Here is a 25,836-nt window from a genome sequence, read left to right as displayed (position 1 = left end):
TCCGAGAAGCGTAAGCGAACATTTTGTTTTTAATAAGACGTCGGTGGACAATTAGCGACGGATAATGATCTTGCCGATGGGTTTTGCAATCTTATCGCTCTCGCCCGTAGTATGTTAACAAGTTTCCACCCTCATAGAATACGTGAAATTACGCAATGTTTAAAGTCCAACTCACTGCCCACCTTGTGCAGTCAACAGCCACACTGTAATCCGTATAAATAATAGAGTCCCGCGAAATCTCCTTCAAACGTTTTCACTGTGCCATCTCTCTTCTCTAATAACGAAACACTGTTTATCAGATGCATACAGCGGCGCAACCACTCCAAAACGGCCATAACAGTCGAACACTGGCTAGAGCGGCCTCACGAAAATAGGCACCAAAACGCCATCTCAACGTCTTGCAACATAGCCAATTAGTGACAATTTCAAATCTTAGTAAAAATTCCGAAATAAAATACTGGACATCACTATTTTTTTGTCTAGAATGTGATGGAATACTTTCCAAAAGAAAATTCTTGGCAGCTTTTGTAAGAAAATAAAATAAAAGCTAACTTTACACGAAATTTTGAAGAAAAATAATTTCCTCTTCAACCTGTTGATAAAATAGAAACACTGACATGGACTGAAAAATATATATGAACATTCTGAAAGTTTATAGGTGCACTTTATAAATATTTTATCGTGAAAACATTGAAGTATGCCGAGATAAAAAACAAAGTGCCGTAAGGAATGTAAATCTGTTCCGCCTATGTAACGAAAAATGTCATCGCTGATGAATATGCGCTATGCTGGAGCTTGTAGAAACTTCCAGAGAGAAAGTTGTTAAGAAAACTATAAAATTAATTCTGGTAATATGTGGGACATCATTGTTGTACTCTGTCACCTATGAAAGCTTTTCGTTTGCGAGAAACTCCGTGCGCGGCAGCGCACAAATATTTGCATACGGCTTCCAGACTTTTAGTTTCGACGGCTCGCCTTACAACACGCGAGAATATTCCCTATCACCCGACTGTTTTTTATTTGCAGCACTTACTCAGCCTTCGTCACTGTCCCATCACCCAAATCGTCGATATCCGCTGTATAACTGCAGATATGTTCAGGCCAGTGTATTCGCTGAAGTCGGGCAAAATATATTTGTGCGTTTGGTTTTGTGAAACCTAACTTTTATCGAAGTATACTATAAGACTATTGTCTCCAGCACGCAATAAGTACAGTGTAAACAAAACTTCGTTCTTGCTGCTGCTACGTCTCTGCATTCAGTCAAAAACTTTCTTCCATCAATCCATTTTCTGAATCAAAAACAACCAAGAGAGTGGCGAAGACAATGAACGGAGTTATCTATGCCAGAATATTTCACTTTTACGCCGAGGTCACTCTGTATTTTGCTAGCCGTTGGATACTCTCTTCTGTCGTAGTATCTAAGTACAGTTCTATGAACTAAGTTGTTGTCACTATCGCCAAATTACGTAGATTTCTGTTTTCATTCATATCTCTTTTTTGGAGAATGGAAACACATGTTCACATCTGGAGATTCTTCCAACGTTACTGCACTGTTAATATGGCATACTGTACTCCGAAATGCCACAAGGTTTCGTTGTCATTTAATGAACGTGCGCAAAATTTATGCTATTCCTGGTTTCTCCAGGTTGGCCTGATAAGTAAAAGACTTCAGTGCATACGACACAACGACTTTAGGCTGGTGTCGAGTGTCTTTCCACCTTTTACGCACGCCGACTGGAGTAGCGCTATACGTAGGCTCTTGCACCTGCATTTCGCGACCGCGCAGCGTCACCATCGTGACGCAATATACTTTCCTGGATTTCAGATATCTCTTAACTTACTGACGTTAGTGTGTCAAGTTACTCAACAGCACCTGAACTCTCTCTAGAGAAGAAAATATTACTGGAGTGGAACTTTGCCGTGCCCAGACAATTACTAAATCGTTGTACCAAAGTGCAGAACCAAAATGAACGGGAAACTTAATGTTTTCTGTATAAACAGCAGTAATAAATGGAATGATGGAGTACAAAGTCAGTAGGATATAGACAATTACTGATGTGTTGTACCAAAGTGGAGGATAAAAACTTACGGGAAACTTAATTTTTCTTTCCTCAGTAATAATAAGCCGAATGGCGGACAACGAAGTCAGTATAATAATTATGAAACTGTGGAATCGTAGAGTGTCCACGAAACCGCAAAATGTAATTAGTAATCGAAAACGTGGAAAACAATGAAACAATGGTCAAGAATGTATACGTATATCTCAAAAGTACGTTAACTTAGGAGAAAGGTGGCATAAAAATGACACTGAAAAAAACCTTGCTCAAACTGCAGCAAAACCTGGCATTAAGACAGCGTACAATAAGATTAATGTACTGAATACAGGGACCAACAGGAAAGCTGAAGGAAGATGGAGGTGCACACATCTTGTAGCATATGTATCAGAGCATAATAGGATATAGCGTAGCCCTCAAATGTGTGTGAATTCGTAAAGGACCAACCTGTTGACGTCGTCGAATGGTTCAAATGGCTCTATGCACAATGGGACTTAGCATCTGAGGCCAACAGTCCCCTACACTTAGAACTACTTAAACCTAAGGAAATCACACACATCCATGCCCCAGGCAGGATTCGAACCTTCGTCCGTAGCGGTCGCGCGGTTCCGGACTGAAGCGCCCAGAACCGCTCGGTCACAGCGGCCGGCCCAGTGTTTAACGTATGGTTGACGATGAAGTCATTAGAAACGGACACAAGTTCGGATTGGACAATGATGCAAAGTCAGCTGTTGCCTTATCAATGGAAACATTCCAGCAATTGACGTACGTTACTTAAAGGATACTACAGAAGTTCATAACATATTTTTATTACCTAGCTGTCTTGTCTATCTGTCTGTTCAGTACAAGTAACACAGTTGGTTTTAAAACAACGTCTCGATGAGCTAGATACTTGAAATTTTAAACTTAGTTCAAAACAGGTTGACTATACACCGTCAACTTGCTTGATTGTTGTTGTGTTCGGTAGGGATGGAAGTGGGGTTAAAACGTTTGGTAGTGTCTGACATCTCAGGTGCCCTGCAGGACTGGCATGTTATGCAGGTAGTATACAAATGTATGCAAGAGGACAGGCATGGGGGAGCAGAGAAAAGGGGGAAGAGGAAATGTGCAGAGAGGGGGGGGGGGAGGGGGAGAATATGTATGCAGTATACGTGACATACACATACAAGGGCACAGCCATACGTAAAAAGCAAATAGAGATACAAATACAAATAATTATTTAAATGAATATATAATCTCAACAACTCCAATGAGAAATTTCGCATACAAGATTAAAAAGCAGAAATAATTAATTAAATAAAAATAAATTTTTAGTATAACACGTTTTTAAATCAAAGAAATATAAGATTTCTCCTAACCCCATACATGCCCTACTCTTTACAGACAGCCCTGAAAAGATGTGCTTTTGAATATTTAAAAGCTATGTCAATATTTGTGAAGTGCACGTACGATAGTTAGAAGGTAAACTATTTATTCATCAATTATGTATGGGCTAGGAGAAATTACTGTAGACTTTCTAGTCCATTTTAAAACCGTGTGATATTAAAAATTTATTTTTATTTAAATAATTATCGGTTCAAATGGCTCTGAGCACTATGGGACTTAACTTCTGAGGTCATCAGTCCCCTAGAACTGAGAACTACTTAAACCTAACTAACCTAAGGACATCACACACATCCATGCCTGAGGCAGGATTCGAACCAGCGACCGTAGCAGTCGCACGGTTCCGGACTGAAGTGCCTAGAACCGCTCTCCCACTCGGGCCGGCTAAATAATTATCGGCTTTGTATCTATGTTATTATACGTGGCAGTCGAATAACATAGCATTATAAACAGGAAAGCAATATTGACGGACTTGAAATGTGAAATCCTTCACAATACTACAGGCTTCACCGTCTATACCCATGGAAAGACAGCATATACATTAATATTCTCTCTAGCGTAACAACACAGGTGGTTGAGCAGTATGTGGCGTCTACAAAAGGTGCCGTTCGGATTCTGATGCCAGGGACCACACTGTACAGATCTGGAGCAACCGCAATGTAGGTATTGTAAACTGTGCTCTATTAAGAGTCGTGAACCTAAACGTTTACGGCTATAGATTAAAAATCTGCGGCAGCGTATTTTGGTTTACTGGAGGGAAGAAGAAGATGACAGTGTAATGCGTACATGCATTCTCTTCACGTGTTTAAGCCAAGTATTACGCACATTTATGCGATCAGGAATGCTCAGTAGCAGACAGGCTACAGGTACATTTAACAATTAAGCATCAGCAAGGAGCATTGGTGATGAAATCATACTAGGCAATGTTGTGCAACCTTAGTAGGGACAAGATCCGACTATTCGGGAGTAAGATCTTACAGTCTGAGACAGTGTTCAAAGACAAACTTCAATCACAATGTCCGCAAACGTGACGTCAGATCCACCTAACAACAGCGATCTGAACGCCCATTGGCTGAAAGTTTGGATATATATATATATATATATATATATATATATATATATATATATATATATATATATATATATATATAGGAAAAGAGAGAAGTGTCCTTACTGGCTGAGGGAGAAAGGGGGGGTCTCTCTTGTCCTTCGGGAAGACAGGGCGAGAGAGTCGCGAGGAGCCACGCAAAACGCACGGTCGAGTAACCGGGGAGCCTCTAAAAGAACGGTCGCGAGTACATATTTCATCTGTTAAACAAGCTAGAAAGTGAAGTTATTAGTTATCAGAACGCCACGTGTCTCGGGCAGTGTCTATCAGTATGTAAAGTCAGAAAACTGCGTTAATGTGTGTAAAGGGTCGAATATAACGGCGTAGTCCGGAGCCGCCATATTGCAAAATCTGAATCTGTGACGTATGTGACTAAGCAATCTCTGAATTAAAACAATTATAGTACAAACGTTGTTAACAATTAACAATTGGCATCCCTAAACACTCCACTTCAGTAGGATTACCACCTACATGGATCATGGCGACAGAGCGCTACTACTGTGCTACGAGAGACTTACCACCAAGTTAGTAATACCGCCCAGAGAAGTACTCGCTACAATGCCAATGAGGGTGTTGTAACAGGAGACGCATTAACCTGTCACACACACAGTTAAGAGAACAGATATTATCCTTTCATTCGTTGCGAGGCGCTATGCTGATAACAAATAAGATAGAATTTGAGTTTATCAACAGCAGAGAGGGAGAGGCAGTTCCGAGCGTTAAGTATCATGTTCAGTATGCAAAGGTTGTATCGGTTGGTAGAGGTATTTAATTACGATCACAATTAAGACGAGACAACTGGATGTACGAACAAAGGCCACGTATTTCAATATTGTACCTGTTTGTTCCAAAATGTGAAGAAGCATGGTGCCTTGTACTGAACAGTAAACCTGGGCGTGCCCTCATACGGCGAGGTGTGGGAACATGTAATGCAGCCAGGAACATCGTCTAGCATGATTGTTTTGGTGATGCAGGTCTTATAGTGTAGGGAGACCGTTGCATGGGCATATTGACCGTTGCATGGCCATATTGACCAACGATACACTCAGCTGTCAGAGATATTGTGATATTCTGTACCCTTCCGATACGAGTCTTCTCAGCGCCATTCGCACATAACTTCATTTTTATGGATGAAAATGGGCGACCGCACGGAAAAACCAAGGTGGAGGAGCTCCTGGAACGAAAGGACATTCGGCAAATGGACTGGCCAGACCATTCTCCAGACTCAAACCCTATTGGTCACTTGTGGAATGCATTGGGGAGACGTATGACAGCGCGTCCACATGCACCATCGACCATGCAGCAGTTGCCAACCACGCTGATGGAGAAATAGAAGGACCGACCATAAGAAGTCGTTACTAAACTTGCGGCCAGTGTGTGCTGTGAAGCACGTAGCAGAACATGCCCTGTCCTCAATGGTAATGTCCAGGATACCATCACAAATCGCGGTGACTTCAGTTTCAGTGGTATATTAGGTCACTTGCAGTGGCACATTACGACAAAGTTACACTACTGGCCATTAAAATTCCTACACCAGGAAGAAATGAAGATGATAAACGGGTATCCATTGGACAAATATATTATACTACAACTGACATGTGATTACATTTTCACTTAATTTGGGAGCATAGACCCTGAAAAATCAGTACCCAGAACAACCACCTCTGACCGTAATAACGGCCTTGATACGCCTGGGCATTCAGTTAAACAGAGCTTGGATGGCGTGTACAGGTACAGCTGCCCACGCAGCTTCAACACGATACCACAGTTCATCAAGAGCAGTGACTAGCGTATTGTGACGAGCCAGTTGCTCAGCCACCATTGACCAGACATTTTCAGTTGGTGAGAGATCTGGAGAATGTGCTGGCTAGGGCAGCAGTCGAACATTTTCTGTATCCAGAAAGGTCCGTACAGGACCTGCAACATGCGGTCGTGCATTATCCTGCTGAAATGTAGGGTTTCACAGGGATCGAATGAAGGGTAGAGCCACGGGTCGTAACAAATCTGAAATGTAACGTCCACTGTTCAAAGTGCCGTCAATGCGAACAAGGGTGACCGAGACGTGTAACCAATGGCACCCCCTACGATCACGCCGGGTGATACGCCAGTATGGCTATGACGAATACACGCTTCCAATGTGCGTTCACCGCGATGTTGCAATACACGGATGCGACCATCATGATGCTGTAAACAGAACCTGGATTCATCCGAAAAAATGACGTTTTGCCATTCGTGCACCCAGGTTCGTCGTTGAGTACACCATCGCAGGCGCTAAGTCTGTGATGCAGCGTCAAGGGTAACTCCAGCCATGATCTCCGAGCTGATAGTCAATGCTGTTGCAAACGTCGTCGAACTGTTCGTGCAGATGGTTGTTGTCTGGCAGACGTCCCCATCTGTGGCCTCAGGAATAGAGACGTGGTTGCACGATCCGTTACAGCCATGCGGATAAGATGCCTGTGATCTTGACTGCTAGTGATACGAGGCCGTTGGGATCCAGCACGGGGTTCCGTATTACCCTCTGAACCCACCGATTCCATATTCTGCTAACAGTCGTTGTATCTCGACCAACGCGAGCAGCAATGTCGCGATGCGTTAAATCACAATCGTGATAGGCTACAATCCGACCTTTATCAAAGTCTAAAACGTGATCGTATGCATTTCTCCTCCTTACACGAGGCATCACAACAACTTTTCACCAGGCAACGCCGGTCAACTGCTGTTTGTGTATGAGAAATAGGTTGGAAACTTTCCTCATGTCAGCAAGTTGTAGGTGTCGCCACCGGCGCCAACCTTGTGTGAATGCTCTGAAAAGCTAATCATTTGCATATCACAGCATCTTCTTCCTGTCGGTTACATTTCGCGTCTGTAGCACGTCATCTTCGTGGTGTAGCAATTTTAATAATCAGTAGTGTACTTTCATCAAGTTTCGAACTTGACGCGTCTTTGGGAGCTCGATAAACTCATGAACAATTTATTCATATTTTTTTCAGACACACAGTGAATACGAAATTTGACATTCTGTAGTGGACTGTACATCGCTGGCTGCATGTATCAGAGAGCGTGTGCGGTGTAGTGCACTCGCGTCAGTTGACTCACAGCCGGAGATAGCGTTATCGCCACGGAACTCGTTCATAGATAACGGCCATTCTTATCTTGAGACTTACAACAGATGACCGAACGTTATCAGCGATGCAGCTGCGTTCACCTGCAGGAGGAAAAACAGACATATTCTGTTCCTGAAGCTGATGATGATTTACAAGAGGAGTACACACAAAAGACGCTGGGAAAAAGCGGTCACGTTTTAGACGATTACTAACAGTGGTATGAAAGTGCTTGGAACTCCAGTGCTAAAGAGCAGGGGGTAATTTTTTCAAATCAGAGCTGCTGTCGACGTCAATAGATCAGAATTTTGTAACCGTTCCTCTATGGGTATCCGTGCAAAGGCCGGCCGAGGTAGCCGAGCGGTTCTAGGCGCTTCAGTCCGAAACCGCGGCTGCTACGGTCGTAAGTTCGAATCCTGCCTCGAACATGGATGTGTGTGATGTCTTTAGCTTAGTTAGGTTTAAGTAGTTCTGAGTTCTATGGGACGGATGACCTCAGATGTTAAGTCCCATAGTGCTCGGAGCCATTTGAACCATTTTTTTTTATCTGTGCCAAAGCAAAACAGCTGAATATTCAGTTATCCAGGGTATCTTAAAACGACAACTGTTTTATCATTTTAATTGTTTTAATACTACAACGAGAGGAAGCTGGACCTTATGGCATGCAGTTTATCCTAAGCCTGTGCACTTGTATTTGCATCCAGCTACTTCTAATAATTTCATACTACTGTAAGTAGGCTGTTTGGGTTTTCATGTTGTTAACGCCACGTAGCGCTCTGTATGAAAATCACTGACTGTGCTGTGTGCAGTCTATGGCTGGTTGGACTCATTATTGGAATATTCGACTGTGTAGTGTTCGACAGTTGGATGTGAACAGCGCGTAGCGTTGTGCAGTTGGAGGTGAGCCACCAGCAGTGGTGGATGTGGAGAGAGAGATGCCAGAGTTTTGAGCGGACGATCTGGACGTGTGTCCATCAGAAAAAGGAAATTTGTTTAATTGGATGTCACAAAATTATATATAATGACTTTTGAACGCTATTAAGGTAAATACATTGTTTGTTCTGTATCAAAATCTTTCATTTGCTAACTATGCCTATCAGTAGTTGGTGCCTTCAGTAGTTAGAATCTTTTATTTAGCTGGCAGTATTGGCGCTCGCTGTATTGCAGTGACCTCAGGTGTTAAGTCCCATAGTTCTCAGAGCCATTTGAACCATTTTCATTGCAGTAGTTCGAGTAACGAAGATTTTTGTGAGGTAGGTGACTCTTGATAGGTATAGGTTCGTCACGGCCATCCTTTTGTAGGGGTTTTTAAAAGTCAGATTGCGTTGTGCTAAAAATATTGCGTGTCAGTTTATTGATGATCAGAATAAGTAAAGAGAGAAATGTCTGAGTACGTTCAGTTTTACTCAACTGTCTTTTTATCAAATAACGTAGAAGTTTACCAGTGCAGTAACTCATAATTTTTCGAAGGGGACGTTTAGCTACGAATTCTGTCTAAAAATTTTTAGGATGAAAAGGAACACCTGGAGGTAACTTTTAGAGCAATGAATGTTCGACAAAGCTGATACGTAAGCGTTTTAAAATCGATTTGTATACTCTGTTACGGAATCAAAAACAATAGGGAGAGAGACTTCTAAATATGGGGTGTTTCAGCGTTTTTGAATCAAACGTCCGCTCCAAATACAGGGTGTTTCAAAGTCTTCGCATTAAAGTCTATGGGTGATAGACCACGTCATGGAGAACAACTTCTTTTAGAGATAAAATGTTCACTTGTACTTCCTGGCGATCCCAGGCATCTTTTCATAGAATTCGCCGGCCCTAGGACGATGCGATTTTGCAAAGCTAACCAGGTGTGCTCCATACTACCTACCCCAGTAAACTGAAGCAGTGATATTGCGCCATGTCACATGGCCAGAAATGTGGTGGAGTGGCAGATCTGAATCCGAACGAAAAAAAGTGGGATATGATTGAACATGGTGTCAGAGCTCATTGCACCCTGCCTGGAGTTTACAGGAATAAGGCGAGATGCATGTGCTGATGTGGTACCAACCCCCTCCAGCGACCTAGCAAGGCCTCACTGCTCCCATGCCACGATGGGTCGCCGCTATTAACCCTGCCAAAGGTGGACATACCAGCTGATAGATTGGTAGTCAAAATGTTCTGGCTGATCAGTGTGTGCACTGTCCATACAATAACGACATACACGGACAACACTAACGCATTATGGTGGCCTTTCCGCTTGTCACAGAGATATTCTAACCATTTACGTACGCGCCGATGGTGTGTATGTGCGCAAGGTGAAATTTACATACCACCATATTTTCAGACTGCTTCATTTATTTTTTCAGGCACTGTATCTTGGTCCATGTGAAAAACGCTATCTTCAATAAAAGAATTTTATTATCGTCTAATATTAATGTGGAATTGAGGCAGAAGTTCCTCAGCAGAAAATTTCGTGGAAGTGAAACGTGGATCATTAGAAATCTGGATAAGAAAAAACTGGAAGCATTAGACATGCTGTGCTATTGAAACTTGTATATGTGGACAGACAAAATAGGAAATGAAGAAGTAGTAAAAAGAATAGGCGAGTAATGAAGAACTATCGGAGATCCTTTGCAGAGCAACGGACGCGTTCGAGAGCCGTGCGCCAAGGAATTCAGGAATAGTTCAGCCTACTGCTGCAAGGGGCAGTACATGGGAAAACTATTAGGGGCAACTCAAGACTAGAATATGCAAACCACGCTATAGTAAATGGTGGATGTAACACTTACAAGAAGAATTAGAGATTAGCAAACGATGAAGAATAGCATGGAATAGTCAAAATAGTAATTATTTTAAAGAAATAGCCATTTTGCTGACTGCAGATGTAATAGCTCAACGTTTACACTAGTCCATGAAGTTAGCAGGTAACTGGAAGATGAGGAATCGTCAAGCACAATTCGGTTACAGTCTTACAAGTAATCGATCACCCAACATGCTGAGGAACCAAACAGTTCATACTGTGATTATGCCTTTGTGGTTGGAGTCAAAACAAAGAGAAACTAGCCGGCCGCGGTGGCCGTGCGGTTCTGGCGCTGCAGTCCGGAACCGCGGGACTGCTACGGTCGCAGGTTCGAATCCTGCCTCGGGCATGGGTGTGTGTGATGTCCTTAGGTTAGTTAGGTTTAAGTAGTTCTAAGTTCTAGGGGACTTATGACCTAAGATGTTGAGTCCCATAGTGCTCAGAGCCATTTGAACCAAAGAGAAACTAAATTTGAGCCCCACATCCGGATGTAAACGTAGATGTTAAAAACAAACTGGATTCCGTTACGCATTGGGGGTAATAGGTATTTGGAGCAATTTCGTAGAAGTTGTGGCGGAAGATGTAGTCCGGAAACTGCACAAGTTCTGTTAACGCGAGCAGGGAACGGGGCTGGTGCAACGAGAACAGCGGAGCGTTTCGTTTCGGTTTCGAAAAATTAGTGCTTACTATTAGCGACAGATAGCCAACGGCCTTGCCGATGTTAAGCGCTGTCGGGCTGTGCTAGCACTTGGATGGGTAACCATCCGGTCTGCCGGCCGGCCGTAGTGGCCGTGCGGTTCTAGGCGCTGCAGTCTGGAACCGAGCAACCGCTACGGTCGCAGGTTCGAATCCTGCCTCGGACATGGATGTGTGTGATGTCCTTAGGTTAGTTAGGTTTAATTAGTTCTAAGTTCTAGGCGACTGATGACCTCAGAAGTTAAGTCGCATAGTGCTAAGAGCCATTTGAACCATGATAACCCCCCAGTTTCTCGCACCCGTTGGTTTAGTCGGACGAAAACGATATTTAGTGGACTGAGGCGATGCAGGAAACAGTCACGATACATGCATTGCGCAGCTCCACCTAGGACCGGTTCATGGCTGATTATCGAAAGTATGATCGTATAGGGTATCAATCGATGTATGTGACTGGACTGAAGATGTCCTGCTACGGATGATACGGCATGTTGTCTTGGATGGAGAGGAATCGATACATATATATGTAATTAACTCCAGGTGTGCCCCACGGAAGTTGTCTATTGATGACCTTGCAGAATTTTCGTAGATGACGTATTCAGCTTAATGGAGTAGTGCCAGGAAAAAAGGCTGCACAAATTTTCAGTCATATCTTGATAAGATTTCAAAGTGGTGGAAAGACTGACAACTTGTTTTCAATGTTCAAAAATGGAAAATTTTGCAATTCACAAAAAGAAAAACCTTACGATTCAATGACTACAATATTAGTGCGTCACAGTTGGAATCAGTTAACTCATACACACATGTGCTTGTAGCAATTTGTAGGTATGTAAAATGGAACGATCACATAGGCTCATAGTCGCAGGTACTGCAGATCGTTGACTTCGGGTTATTGGTCGAAGATTAGGGAAATGCAGTCAGTCTATAGAGATGATTGATTGCATGAAAACTCGTTTGACCCAGTCTAGAACATTGCTCAAGTCCGTGGGATCCGTACCAGACGGGATAAAGAGGGAATGCTGAACTGGTACACAGAAGAGCAGCACGAATAGACAATGGTGTGCCGGAGATGCTGAAAGAACTGACATGACGCGAACTATCACGTTAAAGCCCACTTAGAAAGCTGCTAAAGTGGTAAATCTAGCAGCCTACGTATCGTTTCCACAGAGATTGCGAAGACAAGATGTGACCAATTACAGCGGCCATAGCGGCGCCCCATGCATATTTAGAACGAGAAAAAACTCTAATAACTAGTACAGTGAGAGGTACTCTTTGCCGTGGACTTCACTGTGGTTTGCAGAGTGTAGATGTAGAAGTATATAGAGAACTATTGAGGAATGGGATTTTAAGAAATTCATCAATGATTAGTTTTGCACAGCAGAGGGCAGTAGAGACTAAGATTTACAGGGCAAACATACACTGCAGAATGCAGCAAATACTAAAGAAATTTCTGCTTATAGAAACTTATAAATGCGAAGAAATCAGCAGAACACATCGGACCAGAAAAAACAATGTTGGCTTGGTATCAGTGCTCTAACGCAATGGTCATGGAGTTAATTACAATTCGAACTTTGTTACTCGTGAACGACTTATGGGAAAATTCGCTACGTATTAATATTTACAAAAACAAAAGTTTTTTTAACTCGATTGACTATACAAATATATTTGGGTTTTACTTAAACTGTTAGTGACTTCATGGTTGTTCCAACTTTGAAGAGGAACGAACGAAGGAGGCAAAATGTGTTTCTTTCACATTACGAATGCAAATACTTAACTACGGTTCGTCGTTAGCCAGTAAGCATGTTGATTATTTTTGCTTTGATCAAAAGAAATTTTTGTACCGTAATTAAAATATGAAAAGGAGACTCCAGAGAAAATCAATCTGAAACCTTAAGAAATTCACCCCGAAGAAAGGTGAATTATTAAGGGTAATGATTATTACACTCGCTAATTGTATGTCCGGCCTGTGTTTCACTGAAACTTTTCGTGAACATAAATGAGGACACGGAAGTGCTGAATACTGTACACAATTTATTGAGTAATGAGACGCCATTCGGTTTGTTAGACGGCTATCACGTAATTCAGCGGAATGTGACACAGCTTACAAATAATGGATGGCGTAGAATATTCATCAGTGACGTGTTTTCACACAGTGTTGCATAGTTACAACCAATTGGCGTTTTGAAAACTGACAAGGGGTACGCTACTGTTCATTAAAACTGTAATAATGTTGACAGATGTACTTCGTAAGTAAGAGAGACATGATGCGCCCAGATATACGAATACATGCAAGATCATTAACAGTTAAGAAAATACAATGGAAAGCGAATTTTTTTCGTGGATGTTATGAACACCAACATCGATGTTGAGCAGTCCTTCGCAGAACCATGTGAAAATGGTAGCCTTAGAGTACATGAAACCCTACTAATATTATATACTGTACTCGAATTAGGGAAATATTGCGATCCGCAGAAAAGATCTTAGTGTGTACACTGTTTTCGATTATAAACTGATCTATCCGTATAAAGTTTTAGAATAATAGATTGTTACATCTGCAATACTGCACTTTTCAGTATGCTCTTCTTTATGACACATGAAGATGCATTCAGCGAAATTGACTAACCGTTTCAATAAATCCAAATGTATAAAATAATTTTCATTTTTAAATATTGCTGTTGAGCGTTTCGTACATCCAGCTCTTCCAACGTTGCTGTAGGTCAAGGGCAAGATAAGGTTGATATCAATTGTAGTTCTGATCACTCTATACCATCACAACCCGGCGTTTCAGAATAAAAGCTTATAAGTGATGGGTTGTGAGTAATTTCTGGAAATGACCTACAGCTTACAAACCCCATTGTGCAGACAACTACTTACTACTGCCATCACAAAAATCATTTTGGTGTTCTATTTAAAAAAAAAGGATATTTGATTGTAGAAAACATTCCAGACAGAATGTAGTACTAAGTGTAGACATAATGGAAAACGTTTTGAAAAATCAGATTTGCACTACTTTCTCAGACATTAATACGTATTTTGTTTAACTATTGTGTTCCTTACCTCCAGGCACTGTCAAAATTTATGCAATGAACGAACTTAGGAAAATATTGACATTATCGGTTATGGAAAGGAAGGGAGAAATAAACGTTAGACGCGTAAGAGATAAGGCACGTCCCGGTTTCTATACAGAAGACATTATTTGTGGTGTGCATATCCCTCGCACATGAAATCAATGCTCAGAACTCAATTTAGTTGGATTCGAGCCGTCAGGGGTGTACGAGATTATTTATTGTTTCTTTTCCGCTTAGAGGAGATGTTTACTTATGACGGTGCCTCTCCGACATTTGTGACCAGGCTTTTGCCATAACGTAAACCAAGGCAGACAGAGCAGAAATTTCTTTGTGCGCCTAAATAAGCGGAAGCCTTAGAGCTGATTGCAGAATGACTGTGTCTGTTGTTCCTTCTGTAGTGCACGCCCGCTATGCAACTCAGCACTGTGTCCGGCAGATAAAGGGCAGCATCCATCCCGGATAGCGGACAACTAGCGTGTGTGTATCAGCTGTCTACATCCGGTGTCTCATTCCGCCACGCACAAACGTAGTCCGTTCTGCGAGCGAGTTTCCAGTGAGAACTGAGGAAATTCTGAAGCCCTCTGGTTTTAATTTTTCTCTCCATCTGTCTTATCGATACAATGTGATCTCCCCTAAAACACGAAGCATACTTCAACGAAAGATACTTGTTTTCTCACACGTTTAAACAATGCAAAGTCTTGTACGATTTTAGTCATATGCTGTTTCGGGTTTTGCGATATGAAATACATGTTAATGAAACGCTTTGAAAAATACCTTTAGTGAATTAAAAGAATTGCCCTAGAAAGGTTGTGAGTAAACCGCTGGTTTTACGCGTCTCTGGGACCTGAGGAGAGTCAACAACTTTCTTGAAAAGTGAACAGTAGGCATATTTTTAACAACATTGTAATATATGTATTATATCGTTAATGAAATGAAAAGCGTTATTGCACTCACTGAAGGCATATGGAATAAAAGTGTTTCTAGTGCGATTTCGGACATCGTTTCTTGAGAATCTCATCGAACATTCCACGTCAGTAGCCTCCCTATTAAGTGTTATTCATGACTGTACTAACAAATATTCTAAGAGAGATCTTCCGTCACCACAGTTGTATCTTTTGCGACAGTATTTGGTTATACGTTCACGTACTTGCTAGCAACTGTGCAGACAACTAAACTATCTATTGCAATTTTTTAGAAAATTATTTAGGAAGGTGCTTGCTTGGTGCTATTTCGAAATATAATCACACTTGCTGTTAGAAATTTCCAATACAGAAGATTTGTAAGAGACGGCAATAACGACGGAATTTCGACAGGATGGTTCAAATGGCTCTGAGCACTATGGGACTTAACATCTATGGTCATCAGTCCCCTAGAACTTAGAACTACTTAAACCTAACTAACCTAAGGACATCACACAACACCCAGTCATCACGAGGCAGAGAAAATCCCTGACCCGCCGGGAATCGAACCCGGGAACCCGGGTGCGGGAAACGAGAACGCTACCGCACGACCACGAGCTGCGGACTTTCGACAGGAGCAGCGCAACAAAAACAAAGATTGTCCGCCGAAATTTCGCTTCATCTTGACGTTACTTACAAACACAGCTATGCGACATATCAGCTTAGTGAAACCGTGAACAACACTGGAACATTTAAAAAAGCTGTGGTCACACACTCTTTTCTGTCAAGAAATATTCTGTAGAATAAAGGGGAAGTTGTTCCCGCGCTGAAAAATCTCTTTCGGTACGCAAGTTATTGCAACTACAGAGCGCGTAACGAGAGAAATACTGGACCTCGAATGGGTACGACTCAATAAAGAAAGTATAGAAGATGGATCTGTGAATGGTGGTGACGCTGTCACAGCTCAAAACTTTCCTTGGTAAAATACAACCGAGCCTGTTGACTGTGACATATGGTCTATCAATACCTCTGTAACTACTGTTTTATTCTGATTCTTTTTTTTAAGGAATGTTGGTCCGAAACCGCTGCTAAGGTAACTTTGGACAAGTGTTGAACTTTCCACTGTGTGCCACACATTTCTGTCATTGCTTTATGTACTAGGAGACTATTTGCTATCGTCGCGTTAAATCTCGTGTTCATTGCTGGTATCAATATTATGCGTCAATCATTTGTTTGTCATGCGAAGCGCCAGTATTTTTTCATTTAATTTCATTTATTTATTTTTTGTTACTGTTGTTAAAAACTGAACTATATGTACACGAATGAAACGAAAGATTTTTCAGTTAGTAAAATAGACGTTTATGATGTACCGATAGAATAATCATAAAAGTAGTACTATTTTGTCGTAAATGTGATGTGGGAAATGTTGTTTACTCGAGAAAAATCATTTTTTTTCATCAAATTGGATATAAGCTCACTTATCATAACAATGCCGGACGAAACACACTAGAACTGTCCACGGTGCGACGAATTTTCATTGTTGATATTTCAGAGTAACTGCATGACAACTGATTGGCGAAATATCGTAAAACACTTCATAAGCAGGTGACAGCTTTGTTGAGGGTTACTAGCATATTACGTGCAACCGTGGCCGGTGTGAGGTGACGGGTGACAGACCTCTGTGGTGGCGGAGGTGGTGGTGCGGCTGAGCGCCGTTTCCCGTCCACTGGCGGTGCAGCAGCATGCCGTCGGCGTCGTCGTCGCCGGCGACGAGTCGCAGCGGCACCAGCTGGGCTGCCACGGCCAGCACCAGGGACAGTCGCAGCAGGGCGCGCATCATCATTCTGCCGCTAGCATCACTGTGCGTGCGTCAGCGTCCTCTCGAGCCAGTCGCAGGCGTGGCCTTGGCAGCACGGCCTGATCTCACGGCGGTCGCGGTGAGACTGCTGGTGCCTCACCAGACGACAACAAACAGTGCGTGGCCGCGCGCCTCGCGCCAAGCCGACGGCGCACGAAGATCGGCGGAGATGGCCGAGCGCGAACGCCAGCGCCAGCCGGACTCGGGCGCGGAAACAATCGCCGGCAGACGCTGATCCTACGTCTGGCCGTGCTGCCGCTTGCTCTCTGGCGCCTGTCTGACATTTCGGAAACAGTGCTGGCAGGGGTATAGCACGGAGTAGCCGAGTGTCCGTCACAACTAACCGAACCTGCAAAACACGTTGGAGAATGTCCTCGGTGCACTTTACGTGGCATCACTAACGAATATCAATCGATATGTGATATCTAGAAAAAACGCACTTACGAGGGAAAGGTGTAAAATCCTTATTCCGGACAGGTGATGACATAAATATCGATGATTCTTCTTTTATTTCGTTTGTGATGTTGTGTTCACCAAATGCACTTGGCGTCAAATGAATAAATGCGTTAGGAAGAGACCCTATTACTAAGTGTTTCTGTTACGGAGTGTCTTGCCTGCGCGCAAAAACTATACAGCTTCGTCACACGGCCGCAGAGGGTCAGGGAATAGCAATAGCAAAAAAAGATGGCAACACAGTTCAGCAATAATTTACAAAGGTTTGTTAACTGAAATACTACAAAACGTAACTTGAGTGTGAAGATTGTGGATGGGAGTATAAATAAACTTCCATTTGCACATATCTGTCCGTATACATTGGTACAGTCCTAAATCACGTGAACGGTAACTAACATCACTTGTATAGTCTTCAGTTTGGCTCTCCTTGGCAGCAGCTGTAGATACGCCCTGGGACATTGTGTTGAGGTACTGTTTAAACTAACTGCTGAGTGCAGCCGTGCGTATGCTTTTGTCTGCTTCCGAACTGTTTGTGCGACGTACGGCGGTAGCGTACCATAGTCTCTTGTCGGGTGCTGGAGTTCAACCATGTCAACAAAAAAATGGTTCGAACATCAGTCCCCTAGATCTTAGAACTACTTAAACCTAACTAAGAACATCACACACATCCATGCTCAAGGCAGGATTCGAACCGGAGACCGTAGCGGTCGCGCGGTTCCAGGCTGAGGTGCCTACAACCGCTCGGTCACACCGGCCGGCCAACCAACCATGTTAACGTCTGTGTCTTTGGCTGCTCGGTGCTTTTCTCTCTTATGGAGAACGAACAAGGTGTACGATGCTCAGTGACGAAAATCACGAATTTTCCTGATCGGTCAAAATAGTTTTGTTTACAACACTGTACCCTGCGTAGGGCAGAGGACGGTATGGCAACATTTATCTCTTCCATCCTACTACATCTCCTAGGAAAAAGTTTCCGTGTGCGCAGATCATGTCCATGTCATAGATTTGTCGTGAAAAAGTCAGGATAAAGTCGTAACGAGTGCTTCATACAATATGTAAACTAAATTATCAGTCCCTTTATTAAAATGGTTACTCAGAGTTGTATAATGGTTACGATTAGCAACGAACTGCGGGCTCATAAAACTCAACAAGTCTACCGAGAGATGTTTAATGCTGTGCGCAGTATTGTCATCAAAGACGTCAGCATGATCAGCAGCGGCATCTCTCATAGAATAGACAACCGCCTTAAACATCGCATGTATTCATGAAATGAGCTTCAGTGGGTTCGATATAATAGCGTGCGGTGAAATGCCTCATGGCCAGGTACGCAGTCGATTTGCGCCGCTTTTTCACTACATTTCCATCTTTGCCGTAGCTCTCGGGTTTGCTCGGGCCTGGACTTTTTAGGCTTTTTGAAGTCCTTTCGAGGCGAACTTTGCTCTGAATCACGATTTCCAAATTTCTGAGCATATATGCGATTCATATGAGACATCTTTGGTTATCAAAATCCAAGCTAAACGTGTTTCCTCGCTACACGGATTTCTAACTTTACACAAAATTGGTTCGTAGCAGTCACTGGCATGGGTCTACAGAGTTCTGATGGCGAAACAAGCAAACCAAATAAACGCGCAAGACACTCATAAAACATGACCTAGCTGTTGTGGGCTCAGCCATTGTTTACTCTCTGTTATAAATCGATAAAAAGTTGTAAATAAGGTTTGCGACCACACTGAGGCTTACAAAAATTATAACGGTGCTGATAGATCGCTAATAACAGTCACAAGATGTTAGCTGAACTTCTTTATTGTATTAAGCGTTTCGGTTGTAAACCATCATCAGTTTATCTGACAAAAATTTATTATACACTCATGAGTACCAAGTTAACACATATGTAACACATGGAAGTATAGGATATTCAAATGATACGCACGAAATACAAAATTGAAGAAAAAAATTTTAGATGCAAACGACACCACACATAAAAATCCACCACGATAACATAGTAGTGCCAAGAGCTCAACATCAACGTCAATACAGAAGCAAAGGAATGACGCTTACTAAATTACGATTAACATTACACACCAGCTGACATGCAAACTAGTGGCGCTGTATTATGTAGCTCGTAGAAACTATTCTCTCCAAGTTAAGTGTATTGTCGGTAACAGGTTCCTGTAATAAGGTAATAGATTGTGTACAGGGTGGTCCATTGATAGTGACCGGCCAAATATCTCACGAAATAAGCATCAAACAAAAAAAAAAACTGCAAAGAACGAAACTCGTCTAGCTTGAAGGGGGAAACAAGATGGCGCTATGGTTGGCGAGCTAGATGGCGCTGCCATAGGTCAAACGGATATAAACTGCGTTTTTTTTTTGAATAGGAACCCCCATTTTTTATTACATATTCGTGTAATACATAAAGAAATATGAATGTTTTAGTTGGATCACTTTTTTCGCTTTGTGATAGATGGCGCTGTAATAGTCACAAACTTATAAGTACGCGGTACGCCAGAGCGGACGGTCTTTGCATCGTGATACATTACCCGTGTTAAAATGAATCATTTATCAATTGCGGAAAAGGTCGATATCGAGTTGATGTATGGCTATTGTGATCAAAATGCCCAACGGGCGTGTGCTATGTATGCTGCTCGGTATCCTGGACGACATCATCCAAGTTTCCGGACAGTTCGCCGCGTAGTTACGTTACTTAAGGTAGCAGGAAGTGTTAAGCCACATGTGAAACATCAACCACGACCTGCAACAAATGATGATGCCCAAGTAGGTGTTTTAGCTGCTGTCGAGGCTACTCCGCACATCATTAGCAGACAAATTGAGCGAGAATCGGGAATCTCAAAAACGTCGGTGTTGAGAATGCTACATCAACATCGATTGCACCCGTACCATATTTCTATGCACCAGTAATTGCATGGCGACGACTTTGAACGTCGTTTACAGTTCTGCCATTGGGCACAAGAGAAATTACGGGACGATGACAGATTTTTTGCACGAGTTCTATCTAGCGACGAAACGTCATTCACCAACAGCAGTAACGTATACCGGCATAATATGCACTATTGGGCAACGGAAAATCCACGATGGCTGCGACAAATGGAACATCAGCGACCTTGGCGGGGTACTGTATGGTGCGGCATTATGGGAGGAAGGATAATTGGCCCCCATTTTATCGATGGCAATCTAAATGGTGCAATGTATACTGATTTCCTACGTAATGTTCTACCGATGTTACTACAAGATGTTTCACTGCATGACAGAATGGCGATGTACTTCCAACGTGACCGAAGTCCGGCACATAGCTCGCTTGCGGTTGAAGCGGTATTGAATAGCATATTCCATGACAGGTGGATTGGTCGTCGAAGTACCATACCATGGCCAGAACGTTCACCGTACCTGACGTCCCCGGATTTCTTTCTGTGGGGAAAGTTGAAGGATATTTGCTATCGTGATCCACCGACAACGCCTGACAACATGCGTCAGCGCATTGTCAATGTATGTGCGAACATTACGGAAGGTGAACTACTAGCTGTTGAGAGGAATGTCGTTACACGTATTGCCAAATGCATTGAGGATGACGGACATCATTTTGAGCATTTATTGCATTAATGTGGTATTAACAGGTAATCACATTGTAACAGCATGCGTTCTCAGAAATGATAAGTTCACAAAGGTACGTGTACCACATTGGAACAACCGAAATAAAATGTTCAAACGTACCTACGTTCAGATTTTAATTTAAAAAACCTACCTGTTACCAACTGTTCGACTAAAACTGTGAGCCATATGTTTGTGACTATTCCAGCGCCATCTATCACAAAGCGAAAAAAGTGGCCCAACTAAAACATTCATATTTCTTTACGTACTACTCTAATATGTAATAAGAAATGGGGATCCGTATTCAAAAAACCGCAGCTGATATCCGTTTGACCTATGGCAGCGCCATCTAGAGGGCCAACCATAACGCTATCTGGTTTCCCCCTTCAAGCTAAACAAGTTTCCGTCTTTGTAGTTTTTTCGTTTGACGCTTATTTCGTGAGATATTTGCCCCGTCAATATCAATGGAACACCCTGTATATTTCATAAAGGGAAGAGACGTAAGACATTCTCGTCTAGGAGCTACGATGGGTCTTCCGCCCACAGCTGTCCATTTTCTACCGGTGTGTGAGAGTTGCGTCAGAAGTGCAACTGGTGAGTGGCAAGTGACTATGATGTATGTGTGTGCTCGTGTACAGTGCGGTGTTGCGTTGGTGTTGTATGATGAGAGAAGGGAGAGGGTGTAACCCTACGCCAGCACACAGCCTACTCCTATCGAATAGCATCCAGGGGAACGCCGAGCTTAACGTCCTCGCCCGATGGACGGATAACTATGTATCGACAGTGTGACATGCCTTCACTCCATGAGACACTGCGGAGAGGTTTGGAATTTAATCCACTGCGGTGAAACAACATCTGGCAATCAAAAGCTTCACTTTACCTCCTCTCCACCTCCTTACCAGCCAATTACTGGACGTAAAATTTCTGCCGCCACCACGATTCGAACATGCTTACCTCCGAGCTGAGCGCCGTCGCACAGGAGTGTATTAGCGACCTAAGAAGGCGGACAATACCTCTGGTGATTAACAAACAAAATTCCTTAATAATACTGAAATTTATTTTGTAGTGAACTGTACTTAGTTCGCTCCACTGCTCGATGTTTCACGCATCTAATACGAGTTGTTCCGCGCCACCTCCCGTCGTTTTCTTAGGTCCTGAGTACGCTCTTGTACGCGTATATGGTTTATAAGTCTTCTTTCATGTATTTGATTTAAATGTGTACTTCGTTGATGCAAATATGATGCTCGCGTTACTGACTACTCATTAGTCATGCTGTATTATTAGGCTGCCTTTCTCGACCTTGAATCGTATCTTTGAGATAGTTATTATCGAAATCTATTAATTCCGTGACGACTGAGGACGAGTTTGCTATGCTCTACACTCGTGTTCTTGCGATCTACTAGGTTGCAGTCTGATGGAAGAAGGCATACAGGGATCTTTTGACCAGTGTAATAAATAAATTCTTACGTGTCTGGACTCAAATGGGCACTCTACTTAACATCACTGCTAATTACACACATCTGATAAGTACACAACAACAAGTGACAAAATACAGGATGTTCGAAAATCGTGTTACATAATCCTATAGGATTTACTGTTGATCAAAACTAGAAGAAAATTTCCTGGAATGATATTTCCAGAAGCCAATGCCTGTTAAATTGAACTATTCCGCCCTCTTTTCTTCAGTTTGTTACTTACAAGTACACACTATAGTCAGCGCTGCATGCGGTCAACACGGATCCTAACACATCCTTTAGACCCTCTTCGCAGTGAATCACACACACTTCCAAATACAACTCATTCTATTCGGACTGCGTTACATGCATTGACCTACACATCAATGGCTAGCCAGAAACCCAATAGATTCAGTCCGGCGCCCATGAAACGTAGTGGTGAGATACGTAGAAAAAACGGTGCCATCCAGTTGTGTTTAAACCACAGTCGTTGTCTTCCTGCAATGGCAACGTTCTACAAAAGCACTTATAATTCATCGTTAGTAAATTGGTGATACACTGCATCCGTTAATCGATTTGCTATGAATTTGTCAATGACGATTCCTGTCCCTACACTGGTAATGCAGCGAACTCATTGCCTCAGCTCCACAACAGCTGGAGGATTTGCATTTACCCGCATCGTCAGTGTCCTCCAAATTACAACCATTCAGATACACTCAGTGAACTGCAAAGTAAGACAGCCTGCATCACCAAACACTGCAGATAACTCTTCACAAGGAAAACGGCCCACACCTCAACGATTAGTGGCTCCCCAACATATAACTACACTAAATGTTCTTCTACTTTTCACTAATACTGCCTATTGTAGGAATGTGTGACATTTTTCTTTTCAAACATCTCAAATGTTTCACTGCATGCATGTGACTTTTTCTGGCTATGCCCAAGTAATAATAAACTAATGATCATTTGCCAATGAGTTAATCGATATTGATTAAACTGTTAAAGCGTAAAAAACAGCTCAACAGCATAAACCCGTTGTTTAGTATTACGAGACGAAATAACGGAAGACACCAGCTACGAGAAATACGAAGGTAAATTCAAATGAGAAGGAGTGGGGGTGAATAATGTCTCGAAACTATAGCCGCACATGAAAACAATGAGACTGCTCAATAAGATTCAGAAATCCATGTTGTATGAAATAATCGACGGTATAGGCAAAAAGAAGGGAGAAAAATTGGTATTCATATCCCCTTCCACCATAGTTCTGCCCCCATAGTTGATGGCTGATGAGGTTACTACAGATGAAGCTCAAGCGCAGATCAGACACTGTTGGAGATCGGCAATGTTCTTTTCAAAGGATTCAGAAATTCGCAGCAGATTCTTACGCGAAACGAAAGAAAAACAAAATCTTGGACGACCAGATGTATATTTGAAGTCTGTTCCTTTTCAACGAGACCTCGCCCGGAGATGACATAGGTGTGTCAGAAGCAAGACGCCAATAGCGGTTCCGTGGTGTCTGGTGGACCCAATGGTGCGCATCCACTGAGCCACACCTCCAGCAGTTCTGGACTACGAGCGGACTCTGCAGCCGCAGTGTAGGAGGGCCGGCGGCAGACACACGGCCAACTCGCGCTCGGAGCCATTTCGCCGAGGCCCACGAGGAACACGGGTTGCGGTGCCTACGTCATAAGGTAGGCCAGAGGTCGCTCGCTCGCTCAACTCAGCGGGAAAAATGCGTTTCTACACCTGTTAACTGGTAACTGAGTGTGTACGTACTGACGAGACTCGCATCTTCTACTGGAATCTGCTATTATAAAGTCTTACTGATTACTACACCACTGGCCATTAAAATCGCTACAAGACGAAGATGACGTGCTACAGACGCGAAATTTAGCCGACTGAAAGAAGATGCTGTGATATGCAAATGATTAGCTTTTTAGAGCATTCACACAAGATTGGCGCCGGTGGCGACACCTACAATGTGCTGACATGAGGAAAGTTTCCAACCGATTTCTCATACACAAACAGCACTTGACCGCGCGTTGCCTGGTGAAACGTTGTTGTGATGCCTCGTGTAATGTGGAGAAATAAGTACCATCACGTTTCCGACTGTGATAAAGGCCGGATTGTAGCCTATCGCAATTGCGGTTTATCGTATCGTGACATTTCTGCTCGCGTTGGTCGAGATCCAATGACTGTTGGCAGAATATGGAATCGGTGCGTTCAGGAGGGTAATACGGAACGCCGTGCTGCATCCCAACGGCCTCGTATCACTAGCAATCGAGACGACAGGCATCTTATCCGCATGGCTGTAACGCATCGTGTAGCCACGTCTCGATCCCTGAGTCAACAGATGGGGACGTTTGCAAGACAACAACCATCTGCACGAACAGTTCGACGACGTTTGCAGCAGCATGGACTATCAGCTCGGAGACCGTGGCTGCGGTTACCCATGACGCTGCATCACAGACAGAAGCCCCTGCGATGGTGTACTCTACGACGAACCTGGGTGCACGAATGGTAAAACGTCATTGCCGATCTCCAACCTTGTCTGATCTGCGCTTGAGCTTCATCTGTAGTAACCTCATCAGCCATCAACTATGGGGGCAGAACTAAGGTGGAAGGGGATATGAATACCAATTTTTCTCCCTTCTTTCGTCATCGCCATACTGGCGTATCACCCGGCGTGATGGCATGGGATACTATTGGTTACACGTCTCGGTCGCCTCTTGTTCGCATTGACGGCACTTTGAACAGTGGGCGTTACATTTCAGATGTGTTATGACCCGTGGCTCTACCCTTCATTCGAACGTGAATATGTAATGACGTGTCAGTTCTAGTATAATATATTTGTCCAATGAATACCCGTTAATCATCTGCATCTCTTCTTTGTGTAGCAATTTTAATGGTCAGTAGTGTACTTGCACAACAAAAATCAGTTCCCGACATACATGGTATAACGGCTTGTTTGTAGCATTTCATCTCTTCTGCGTAACAGCTCTCATTGTGTTGCCTTATGGAACTGATAATGATTTTGACTTGATTTCAATTATGTTGTACAGTAGTACAGCTGTGAAAAATCATTTCGAGGCCCATGCACTTTCTATCATTGTAGGACTAATAACAGTAAAATTCCAAAATAGTGGTTTCCAGTAGAAGATGTATTTCTCGTTTGTACTTACAAACGTAGTTACGAGTTAAAAGATGTAGAAACGCAAATTTTTCTGCTGAGCTGAGCGATTAAGCTCGTCCTACCTTCTTGGCGTACGCGCCGCGGCCTGTATTCCTCGAGGGCCTCGTACTTCGCTACGTGACTCTAATCAGATGCCACGTAGTCGCGCTGCGACACCATCGTTCGTGCTTTAATTGGTTCAAAT

The 25,836-nt window shown here is 43.0% G+C and overlaps 1 protein-coding gene across 1 annotated transcript in view; it reads right to left on the bottom strand.

Moving 5' to 3' along the window:
- LOC126198968 (semaphorin-2A-like) overlaps positions 1–17,031 on the bottom strand; it is a 747,394-nt gene extending 730,363 nt beyond the window's left edge. The window contains exon 1 of the mRNA XM_049935625.1: positions 16,766–17,031. Within this exon, the coding sequence (XP_049791582.1) occupies positions 16,766–16,931 (166 nt within the window). The 5' untranslated portion in view covers positions 16,932–17,031. The remainder of the gene's footprint in view (positions 1–16,765) is intronic.
- Positions 17,032–25,836: the final 8,805 nt, after the last annotated feature.

The sequence above is a fragment of the Schistocerca nitens genome, chromosome 8 (genome assembly GCF_023898315.1).
Source record: "Schistocerca nitens isolate TAMUIC-IGC-003100 chromosome 8, iqSchNite1.1, whole genome shotgun sequence".
Lineage (NCBI taxonomy): Eukaryota > Metazoa > Arthropoda > Insecta > Orthoptera > Acrididae > Schistocerca > Schistocerca nitens.
The sequence above is the reverse complement of the archived record's forward strand: the minus strand, read 5'-3'. Positions and strand labels throughout refer to the sequence as shown.